This window comes from Tinamus guttatus, unplaced genomic scaffold, assembly GCF_059628265.1.
Source record: "Tinamus guttatus ecotype Peru unplaced genomic scaffold, ASM5962826v1 Tinamus_guttatus_pri_ptg000115l, whole genome shotgun sequence".
NCBI classification, from domain to species: Eukaryota; Metazoa; Chordata; class Aves; order Tinamiformes; family Tinamidae; genus Tinamus; species Tinamus guttatus.
The window spans coordinates 11,081,433-11,093,713 of NW_028288649.1; the positions used below are offsets into that span (position 1 = coordinate 11,081,433).

Genomic DNA, 12,281 nt, shown 5'->3' on the forward strand with positions numbered 1-12,281 from the left:
TATGATCTGAAAATAAAAAGAAAAGCTGAAGTGCATTGATGCTTGGAAAGCATCAGTCTTTCTTACAGTACTCCTTACTAGCGCAAATATAGAAAACGTAGGGAATTGCAGAAAGGTAGAAAGTATGGAAAAGTGAATAATGTTCTGTTGACATCTGGATTTCTAACTGAACAAGCAAGGAGTTTCTCCATTCAGATTTGAGGATGGAAAGACTCTGAGCAGAAGTAAAATTGGCTGCTACAAAGGAAAGGAAGGAAGAGGACAGTAACTCATGTTGAAACAGTTTTGAAAAGTGAGAAATCAGAATCTTCCCCCAGGAAGATTGTAAGGTGACACTGGACAGAATTTGGTGGTTCAATGACTACTAGTTGTACATCATCAGTACCTCACAGAAACTTTAAATATTCTCTATACATCTGTGTGTGCGTGTTTTTTTTTTTTTTTTTTTAATACTTAGACTTTTGTATTATATTAGAAGTCTTATTTCTTAAGATTTATCTTCTGCTACTGCAGCGCTCGGATTGTACTTACTGGGGGAAAGATGCTGCTGCTGTGAAACTTGTTTTCCTACTGAAATCTCATTTTCTTCCCTGTGATGAAGAGATCCCCCTTTTTCCTCGTGTGTGCTTTAGCCACATAAAATAAACTTCCAAAGCTAAAGAAATATAGGGATTTTTCACTGAGTTTTCGAAGAAGGGAATGAAATATGTGTGCTCTAGGGTGCTAATTGAAGTTTTAAGCAAGTTGCTAGAACATGAAAATCTTGTCTTCTGGTCGTTAACTTGAACAGTTGCGTGGATGCGGTCCTGACTCACATGAGAAGGTGTCTCCACAGCAAATGCCTTGAGTACTGGCATCGTCTTCAGAGGTTGTTGCCAGGATGGGCACGAGGGTGGGCCAGCCTTCTCAAATACCCTAAAGAGAAGATAACGAAGAAAGAAGAGCGCAGGCCAGAGCTCCCTGCAGCTGTTGGCAAAGCAGAGGCTTGCGCCTTCCAGCACTTTGACCCCGGTTTAGGAAAGAATGCAAAACTCTCTGGGATACGAAATGCAGCTTTCGTGGCTTCTTGCAAGGTCTCCGAGGTCTCCTTCTGCAGCCATCCGTCTGGAGAGTCCTGCGTGTTCAGGCTCTGTCTAACTAAGGGTTGCAGACACTGCTGCTTAATGACCTCTGAAATGGAATTTTCCTCCTTTCATAACACCACTCCGTACATTTATTATGTATAAGAATTACCGGGCCATCACTGAAACAAGAAATTTGATTCACTTGCTAATATTTATTGCTGTCTTCGTTCCATATCCAGCACAATATTGAAGCAGATGTGTCCTGCTAAATGTCTTCCATTACAGTCTACCAAAATACTCTTGGTATCTTAAATTGGGCACGCTTTTATGCTGCTATTAAAATAAACAATGTTTGAGTTTTGGGCTAATCATATTGTGCCAATAACCTTGTATTGTGAAGGGATGTAGCTGAACAGGCAGAAGAAAGAAATTGCTGTATATACATGAAAGAATAGAAGAATAGACCTTGTTTTCATTGATGATAGTAGGTGCAGGTACAAAAAATGATAGGAATAAGTTTTTTTTTTTTTTTTTTTCTTAAATAGAAGAGCATCCTCAGACTTTTTAACCTTAAATTTAAGAAATCAAGAACTGTCTCCCCCAATAAGTATAGCTTTAGTTTATAGAAATTGTTAAAATAAGATAGCTTTTTCTTTTCTTCCAAAGTAAACAGAGAGGTTGTTTTCTCTTGGATGAATCTCAAAATATTTGAAGTTCGGGAACACATGGTATGCCATCCATTTTTCTGGATATGTTTGTACTGAAGCGATGGGCCTTTCTAGCAAAAGCTCTTTCTGCTTCCAGGTTCTGTTTGAATCATTGCTTGTTTATGATGGGAGTTCTTTTTAAGGTTTGATCCAGTGTCCAGCCCTGTTTTCGTATCTTTCTTAATGACTTTGGGATAGGGTGTAGGCCTGTGCTTACAGACCCTGCTGCTGATAGGAAGCTGGGAGATGACATTGCTGATGCTGAAAAGGTCTTCAGCCCCAGGATGTGGGTGCCTTTTTTGCTGAGTAGTAGGGATGAAAAGAGATAGAGCAAAGTTACGGGTATGGAGCAGGCTTGTGGTATAAACTGGGAACTCCTCGTTTCTGTTACGCAGCTCTGAAAAATGGTAGTGTGATTTTTTTTTTTTTTTTTTAAGGGGCCCAAGACAAGTAATTCCCAATAGAGACAGGGAAGTGTTAATGCAATTTTAATGGGCATTGGTAAATCTTGTATGATGCGAGCGGTCCCCTGTGTTCAGCTAGAGATATGAAACAGGAGCAAGGCAAAGAGGGGTCCCTGGGATGCTTAAGGGGATATGGGAACATGGTAACTCTTCCTAAAATGATTTAACAAGTTAATGGGAGGGTTATGCAAAAAAAACTATCCATGGTGGCCTCAAAGCATGCAGGTGGCCTGTGGAAATACAGTCCTATGAGCCCTAATCTGGAGGGTTTTGGTAAACATTTAGCATATGGCAGAAGTGGTGGTTAGGAGCAATTATTTTAAATGTTGTAAGCTGGATTTCTTTAGTCAGCTTCTGTGCTCACAGGGCTTTTTCAGTTTTAAAGATGGCTTCTGTAATGGGCCTTTACTTCCCCTGGCTTGCCTGGAAAGTGAGGGGGAAGGAAGGAAGGTGCTTCGCTAAGGGCTGCTATTGCTGTCTTTGCAAAACTGCTCTCTGCATTGAATTACAAATCTAAATATTAATTTGAATGTTACCAAGGTAAAAAGATAATACAATATGCTCTCATGGTAACTGCACATAAAAATAAAATTGTTATTAAGTTGTCAGCCCATATATTATCAATGTTATTTTGCATTTTCTGCTGCTTTTTATAATGAGGTATGTCTTCAAGAGTATATTATTGCACACATTTGAAAAGATGAAAAATGCATGCATTAAACTGTCACTTTTCCAATAAAAAATGCCATGTCTGAGGGTTGATGTGAATGGTAAATATTTCAGTCAGTATCTTGGCATCTATTCACTGTCTACCATTTCATATAGTTTGCAGGTAGTTGGTATTTTAAAACTAAAAATCACCTTGATATGATAATATAGTGTATGAAAATGGAAAGTAACAAAGTAAGGGTGAAAGCAAAAAGAGAAATAAAAATGATATTTTTTCTCTCCCTTTCCCCCATCCTTTGTATCAGGAACTGCTGAAATGGGTTGTGGATTGAACAAGCTAGAGAAGCATGATGACAAGCGACCTGGTAATATCTATTCAACTTTGAAGAGGCCCCAGGTAGAAACCAAGATAGATGTTTGCTATGAGTATCGGTTCCTGGACTTCACAACACTAAGTGATGGTAAGTATATGTTTTTTTTTTCTTTAGATTTTTTTCCCTAAAGTAAGCTAGTTGAAACGATTTCTAATAGCTTTTAATTTTTAAATGGATTTAAGTTTTTAAAATGTTCCAGTTTTGTCAAGTAAATGTCTTCTGGTCAATCATAATACTTGTATGAAAAGATTTCATTCAGAATTTTCTGTGATTTTTGTTTTTTTTTTTAGCTTAAAATTGTAGCCACTTAGGTTGTAGTTTCTTTTAATCCATTCTTGTTTTTTGCACTAAGGATGTAGGTTTGCCTTAATTTACACTTTATCCAGGTTTCATACGGCAAAACGATTTGGGTCTGGCAGGTCCCAGGTACTTTCCTGCTCTTTCCTTCTTCCCTTTTACTCCTTGTGCTCCCTCAGGAGTGTTTTGAGAGGATAAAATCAGTGCTTTCAGTTTTGCTCGTTTACCTTAAGTGATTCTTATGCGGTTACAACTACCTCTAGGTGCATCCCTGTGGGTGGAAGCAGGAAAACGTCAGCTACTGCAGGTTTAAAACATCAAAGGGGGAAAGACCCAGTCTCATGCCTTTTTTTTCCTTGCTTTTGATATGTGAAATAGTTTGCTTTAATGCATATCTATATCCATAGATGTTCCCTTTCTTTCCTCCCTGACTGACATCGAGAGCGCTGCCAGCGTTGCTCACGCCATCGTCTACGCCCTCCTTCCCTTCGGGATTAGCCCCTTCCACAGGCAATTGCTCTTCACACCATTTGGAAATCTGTAGCTTGAGCAGAAGGCTGGGACCTGCCTCTTGCTATATATAAAACGACACGGCACCCAGATCTGTTGCAGCTCCTTGGCAGAGTGCCTGGCAGGGCTCTGTGCTTCTGCCCTGCAGTTTGCTGCTGTTTCTTGGCTTTTGCAAGAGGGGTCAGCGGAGGAGCCGACACGGGAGCTCCCTCTGAGCAAGGCGAAAAGCTGCTAGTAGCTTGTTTGCAACAAGGCCCCTCACTGTGTGTTTTGTGCTTTCCACCCAGGATCGTGCGACTTTGTTTTTTTTCTTTAAATTTCGCTGCGAGGGGGCTTGCACACTGGAAAGGTTTGCAATAGCCTGCTGAACAGGAGGCGGTGTGGGAGCTGAGAAATTTTACCTTTGCGGACTTCCCTTCTTGCCTCTTTTCCTTACTCGTGGATGGCTTCACATGGTGTTGTCCAATTGGGATGTGTTGTGGTTACCAAAAGCACCAAACAGAGGATTTTGTGTGTGTGTTTATTTCAGTCTTTTCTACATTTATTTATTTTACTCTGAGTGACTTACGAGTTCTGAGAAGTTTCCTTTCTGTAGTTTTGTAGGTGGACAACTTTTACTGCAAGGTGTGGCACACTGCAGAAATAGTGAATACGAGGCTTCATATAGTGACTATGAATTACTATACACGTAAGCTGTAACCAGTACACACAGTAGCGATGTGACTTACCTTGGGCACAGAGCAAGTCTGACAGTGACAAGTAAAACCCAAGGCCTATGTAAATGGATCGGTCTGCTGTAAAGTGCCCCGCTGTGTCGCTCTTACTAGCCCTGGGCTCCTCCTCGGTTTTGGAAGCTGTGGTTTTCAGATGGCCAGAAGGAGAGGTCCTTCTGCCACATCCCTCGGCTTGCTGCAGGGTGCGCGTTGTGGCTTCTGCTCCGGCACGTACGGAGCCTCGTGACCCAGCACGTAGCCGTGCGGCCCTGGTTTCTTTATCTCGTGTTCAAAACAGCCTCCGTGGGATAATGATGAGCTAATGACGAGCGCTGGGCACGCGCCCCGGCGGGCTCGGACAGCCCTGCTGGGTTCCCCGTTTAAAAACGAAATGCTCACGGCTGTGCAAGGGCAGCAGCGTTACCTGGGTTGTGAAGGCTGCCTCCCGTGCACCTGCTGCAGTCCCTTTTGTGCACATGTATCCTGACATCTTTCCCACAGGCTTCCTGCTTCAGTTTTCCCTCTTAGAATAAGCTGTGCTAAATTATGAGTGGCTGCATAGTGTTTTATTGTATCCTTGTTCCAGGCCTTATTTAAACACTGCTGAGCCTGGCTCTGAAGACAGTTATTCATTTTCTCTGCAGCTTTTCTACAGCGTTAGCTGCTCTGATATCTGTAGCTCTCACAAGCGTTTAATCTTGCGGTGGGAAGGATGTGATTATCTCCATTTTGCAAATAGGGAGCTAATACACGGGCAGATTACAGATAGAAGTTTTTCTGAGTACTTAGTGCTATTTCATATATTCCAGCAGCATCTCTCACTGACTGTAGGTATAATGTGGATATACATCACATTTGCAGCCTGGAACCTCTGTCTGTAAGTGGGATGCCCAGAAAAGCCAAGTTGCCCTCTGAAATGCGGGGTATGTTTTGAAGGGCAGCTTGGCTGGCGGCTCAGCGGACGTGCCAGTTTGCTGCTGCTGTAACTGGGGAGGTCGTGCAGCGCTCCCCTTGACCTTGTACCGGCTCTGCAAAGCGGCCCGACTCCTGATTGTGGCAGAAGGCCATGCAGTCTTTTTGTTTAGTTACCCTCTGACACGTCATATTTTCCAGAAGGGTCTGAAAAATGCTGGTGATGGGAATATGCATCCAGGAAAAGAAATAGGACCTCCATTAAATCAGCTCACCCCATCTTATGAACCTATTCCCTTGGCATCACTCTGTCTGAAGCAAGTATATAGTTCTGTCCTGCTGGTCGTTTCTCTCCTGTCTTAGCCAGTAAGTTCCCTTTTCTTGCTGTCCTTGGTTAGTGTTTACCTCCTGACTTACACAGCTGAAGGAACTTGCAGGAAATATGTTCCTCTATTAAATTTTTTTATTCGTTCCTGAACTCAAGCCTTGCTGTGCACTGATTGAGGCAGATGTCCAATAGAAAATACAGTGTTTGATCACTTATTTAAGTACTGTATAAATAATGCATGTGTGCAAAAGACTGAATTAAGGTTGCAAGTGTAACCTTCATTCTGACATTTCCCAGTGCTACAGGCTTGACATACTTGAATGTAGAGTGTTTGCTGAAAGATTTCCTAAGCTTTTAAGGAAAGCAGCCTGTGAAGAACCCCTCCTTTTGCATTGTGTGCAGTGAATACTGATAAATGTATTGTTCTGCAGAATGAAAACCCTTAGATCTGCCAAGCTGACCTCTCCTGCATGAGCAAGTGTGATAATTGGTAGTAGGGAAGGGTTATCATCTGCTCAGGACTAGCACTCAAGGAATAAAGCACACTTTGCTAAGGCATTGCAGAGCCTTTGGGGGATGCCTTGTTTTTCTCTTGTTGGCCCTATAACCTGTGTTTATGAGCCTTCTTTTTGTCCTTTCCCCTAAGGGTCTGTCACTGTTTTCAGTATCATGCTCTGCTCTGCTCCTTAGGCCTCTACACTGCCCAAAACTTAGGTATTGCTGCTCTCCCCCAGATGAAATCATGCCAGACTTGAATTCAGTTGATGAAACTGGCAGAAGTTTTACTTTGAGGAGTTAAGCAATTTCTGACATGGCTGGCTCATTGATGGGTCAACAAAATACTTGGGGTGGTGCAGAGCAAGGGTAGGTCTTGCCCTGTTGGCAGTAGAGCTGTTACGTTGTCCTGATCGTAGCATGTAGCTTCACTCTTGGCTCCTCATCCATCTGCCCCCACCTCACTGTCACTTCATAAAACTCATTCCCTTAGTCAGGAGCCTTTGTCCCTGAGCAGTCCTGTCCCCCATCAGATTGCTCTCCATCTTCAGCCAGTTTCTTCTGACAGGTTTTACGCTGTTTTTTAAAAAAGAGGAATGTATAAATACTCTGCATTCCTGCCATGTTTTGATCTGATTCACCTATTTTGGAAAACTTCCCTTGGAACAACAGATGGTTGGAAAAGCAAGCTCTGCCTCTTCTTTGTCTTTTAGTTCTTTTCCTCCCCCTCTTTTCAGTTTTGATGACTGCCTGAGAGCAACAGGGAATCTGATATTTATTTATCGCTCCCCTCCTTCCCAGACTGGTGCAGAGTTTTTTACTGACTTGATTGGAACCTTTTTGCTTCACTTTACATTCCTATTGTAATTCATTGCCCTGATGAGTTACGACAGGTTTTGGCCTTGAATAAAGTTGGCGTGAAACATATGCTAGCCATGTGATGAGAATGAAATGGGGTATAAATTTTTTCTAAATAGGGAAAGGCTATGTTCTGAGCAAGCCATTTGTGCTGTAAAACCACTAAAATCCAGATGTTTAGAGTGACAAAATGAAAAATAACAATACTTCTCATGTCCCAGAGAAGTTCTTAAGTTATAATGTGTGTACAAGGACTATGTTTTTTATCTTCGTTGTCAAGAGTTTGTCTCTTTTTAGTGAAAAAGATCAGAATAACAGAAGTTGTTAGAAGTGGTGAAGTCATTAGCTACATTTCAATGCTTCTCTTGGGTGTTTTGCCTAAGTGTTGTCATCTAAACACTGCATTACCAGCCCAAAATACTTCCAGTGCCCCAGATCTGCTGCATACGTAGGTCCTTTCTGCACTGAGGCGTGGTTGAGGCACTGAATTATACTTTATAGATACTATACAGTCATCATTTGTGCAGAGTTATACTGCTCAAAAACATTTGTTAGAGATTTATTGCAGTTGATATGACCAGGCATTTGTTTGGCTTTATTGCTTTTTCCTAACAGAAACACAAATAATGTGTTAATGAACTTTTATAAAATGGCATATTTTGGTATTAGAACTGAAAGTTAAGCATTTCAATATGGCAATAGTCTTAAATTGAGACTAAATTTCGGTTGTATGCAGACTGTGGTTTAATTTATCATAAAAATGCAGTTGGAGAGGGAAAAGAAGGAATCTATTTGGAACTTGGAAATGTCATGCACTGAGAGGCCTGCAAGTTGGGGAGAGAGGAAGTATCTTTCCATAGGATTTATATGCTGCGTTTTAAAGGGGAATTCTGTTTGCTACAGAAGGTAGTATTTGGTGTTGACTTCAGTGATTACCATCTCTTCCTACCAGTAATTTTTTTATTACATTAAGTAGTTATTTGTGCCTGGCTTCTGCCTTCTGTTTCCTTTCACCATTCATTACAAAAAAAAAAAAAAAAAAAAAAAAAAAAAAAAAAAAAAAAAAGCGCTCTCTGGGCAAGTGGCTGTGTGTCTGGGGGAAAAAAAAAAAAAAAGGAACAAACTCCTACAATGCCACATTTGCAGGTGTTCTTACTTGATTTAGGACTAGTAAAAGCAATTGTTTTCCCGTTGTTGAAGTTATTTAATTTCCTGCTTTCCTTTTGTGAGCTAAGAAACATAAATGAAATCAGCCTTCTACTTTTGTACTTCCAATTGACCAGGTTTGTTACCACCATTTTGTCCTCCAAAGTGATGAAATGAAGTTAGCATCGCAAAATGCCGTTAGGTTATTTGAGCAGTGATAATTTGAACCAGTTTAGACATAGGTTGTGTATAACACAGACTAAAACATACTTTTTATAAGCATTACTTTAGAGCAGATTAATACGTAACAGATTGAGAGCAGTGAGATGATGAGCAGAAGAGGGCAATGGATTACTTGTGAGGTATCTCTACAGAGTTGTCTCAGAATAAAGGCAGTATTGCTTTTAAACTCAGATTCTGTTAATGCTTCCCCTAAGTTTCAGTTTCGTCCATGTTCAACTCAGTTTAATAATACGCACATGAAAATATGCATGTGATAGAAAAAAGAATCAGCCTAATCTGGAGGCAGATAGAATCCACCTGAGGCTTCCGAGGGAGTTGGTGGAAATGCTTGCCTACCCACTCACCATCATCTATCAGCAGTTCTGGTCAACAGGGGAGGTCCCAGGTGACTGGAGACTGGCCAGTGTGGCATCCATCTACAAGAAGGGTCAGATGGAGGATCTGGGGAACTACAAGCCTATCAGCCTGACTGCAGTATTGGGGAAAGTTATGGAGCAGATCATCTTGAGGGAAATCACGCAGCATGGGTGTGACAACCAGGGGATCGGGCCCCGCCAACATGGGTTCATGAAAGGCAGGCCATGCCGGATCTCCTTCTATTATCAGGTGACCCACGTAGTGAACGAGGGAAAGGCTGTGGACATGTTCTACTTAGACTGTGTCAAAGGCCTTACTGAAGTCTCCCAGTGCCTTCTCCTGGAGAAGCTGGCAGCTCATGGCTGACAGATGTGCTCTTCACTGGGTGAAGTGCTGGCTGGATAGCTGGGCCCAGAGAGTTGATCTGCCTGAGGGTAGGAAAGCTCTACAAAGGGATCTGGACAGGCTGGATCGATGGACTGAGGCCAACTGTATGAGGTTCAATGAAGTCAAGTGCCGGGTCCTGCACTTTGGTGACAACAACCCCATACAGCGCTACAGGCCTGGGCCAGAGTGGCTGGAGAGCTGTGTGGCAGAAAAGGATTTGGGGGTGTTGGTTTGACAGCAGCCTGAATGTGAGTCAGCAGTGTGCCCAGGTAGCCAAGAAGGCCAATGGCCTCCTGGCTTGTGTCAAGAACAGTATAGCCAACAGGACCAGGGAAGTGATCGTCCCCCTGCACTCAGTGCTGGTGAGGCTACACCTCAAATACTGTGTTCAGTTTTGGGCCCCTCACTACAGGAAGGACATGTTGGTACTGGAGCGTGCCCAGAGGAGAGCAAGGAAGCTGGTGAAGGGGCTGGATCACTGACCTTATGAGGAGTGACTGAGGGAGCTGGGGTTATTTAGTCTGGAGGAGAGGAGGCTCAGGGGAGACCTTACCACTCTCTACAAGTACTTGAAAAGAAGTCGTAGTGAGGCAGGCGTCAGTCTCTTCCCCAGAATAACCACAGATGGAACAAGAGGAGATGGCCTCAAGTTGTGCCAGGGTAGGTTCGGGTTAGACATTAGGAAGAATTTCTACATGGAAAGAGTAGTCAAGCATTGGAACAGACTGCCCAGGAAAGTGGCAGTCACCATCCCTGCCAGGGTTCAAGAAACATGTAGATGAGGCTTAGGGACATGGTTTAACAGATACGATGTTGAAGGGTTTACAGTCGGACTTGATGATCTTAAAGATCTTTTCCAAGCATTATGATTCTGTGATTTCCTAAGGCATTTGCTAGATCTAAGCTTCAGTTCTCTCCATTAGTGCAAACAAAAAATATATTTTTCGGCTTCTTAAATGTTGGTATTTTGTTTCAAATGGATTGCAGCTTCTCCAAGCAGTCTAGGGTAATATGTAATTTTTCAATACTTGCTACTGTAAATTGCAGCAAAATGAAGTATTCAGACTATAGTAGTTTATAACTTGAGAAACTTGCAGTTTGACATAAAAGGGGCTTTCCATCTGTTAGCAGTTTAATAAATGCAGTAAAGAACATCATAAAAATAATTGCTTTAAAGAATTGATAGAAATAGTTTAGACTTTATCATGTTTGGTTTCTAAAGAAGAATGCATAGATTGAATAAAAGTCTACAAGGTATATTGTAGCTTCTAAATACAAGTTTTGCTTTCCATAATGATTGCATATAGATCTTTGTTATGGCGGACTGCGCATGCTGTTACTGATGTACAGATACATGTGTGCTTATACATACAGGAGACAGAAAGTGTATGTGCTATATATACACTTGTGTGTTTTGAATGCAGATTTAGATTATTCAGATGGGTAGTTCATAAGGATATGAACTTCTGGTCTGCTAGGTTTTGCGTTATTGTTGCACTTAATTGTCCAACAGTGGAAAATATTAAGATATTTTTGAAGATATCTCTCAGGTTATATGATGACTGTAACGGAAGTAGGGATAGGGCCTATTCCAGTCTAGTGTTCTAGCTGCTAGATCCTGGCCTTCCAAGGACCCTCCCCACTGAATCCAAAGCAAATTGGTCTGTTTTATGACTTAAGTTTCCAAATCTAGCAGTTACATAACTGCATAAAAGCTGTATCTTTTCATAATGTCCAAATACTTGGAAATTGAGAGCAAAAATCACACGGAAACACTTTTGTTTCCTGTCTCTTAAAGGCCTTGCTACACTATGGCACTGCTGTGTGGGCTAGGTGGAAGCTTAAGTACAGTGTCTATTAGAAATTTCAAATATGACAAAGAGCAAATGTATGATCTGTTTGGGAGCAATATTTCCAAGTTGTGATCTGTAGATGTGAACCTTTTAAGGTCTATAATGAAATGGCCCATAGTGATGGAATCTCACCTGAAATGCATCTAGCCATGCAATAGCTGCTTTTTCTCCACAGACTTCACATCAGATGTTGGGCAGGAGAAAAATAGATGAGGGAAGGAAGAGCTGCAAGATTGTGCCTATATGTGTGTGTGTATGTGGCGCGCTGTAAAGAAATACGGGTGCGACGAGTCACATTTGTATTAACTTTCCTTTCTTAGACTGGAGAGTGGGTGGCTGTAAGTCATTTTTACCATTTAATTGTTGATTGTATCTACTGTGACGGCTGACGCTTCTTTTTAGTGTAATTATTGAATTCTTACAGCAGATGAATGCCATACATCTCATATAAATGCATGTTAGTTGCAATTCACTCACAACATCATTAAAATGTTGTTAAAATCTGTCTAAGAAGAGTTCTGAGCTTCTAAGAAACTTCAATCCTATCAGCAGCTCAGGGATTGCACATGATCTTTAACTGCCCTTGTCTTTTCTTTTGCCCCTGGCTTTGCACATTTTTCCAATCTTCATGTGGTTTTCATCCTCCTGATGCTGTTCCATAGCCAAGGAGTGGGATTTGGCAGTCTGCAAGGCTGGTAGACTGGCAGTTCTGATGGACTGATGAAATTCTTCAAGCCAGAGAGGCCCAATCCTGTTTTTCCTGAAACAAGACCTCCCCTGTGTTTAATTGGAACAGGATCAGATCACATGCTTGTAACTTTAAATAATAAATGCCTGATGGCTTTATTATGGAAAGAAGTGGTTAGGAAGAATCTCTGTAGTAATTTGTTTAATCTTTTTATGA

At 41.7% G+C, this 12,281-nt stretch overlaps 1 protein-coding gene across 1 annotated transcript in view; it reads left to right on the forward strand.

Moving 5' to 3' along the window:
- The first annotated feature begins 3,213 nt into the window (after window positions 1–3,213).
- RFTN1 (raftlin, lipid raft linker 1) overlaps window positions 3,214–12,281 on the forward strand; it is a 78,025-nt gene continuing 68,957 nt past the window's right edge. Inside the window, exon 1 of the mRNA XM_088521225.1 lies at window positions 3,214–3,365. Coding sequence (XP_088377351.1) covers window positions 3,221–3,365 — 145 coding nt within the window. The 5' untranslated portion in view covers window positions 3,214–3,220. The remainder of the gene's footprint in view (window positions 3,366–12,281) is intronic.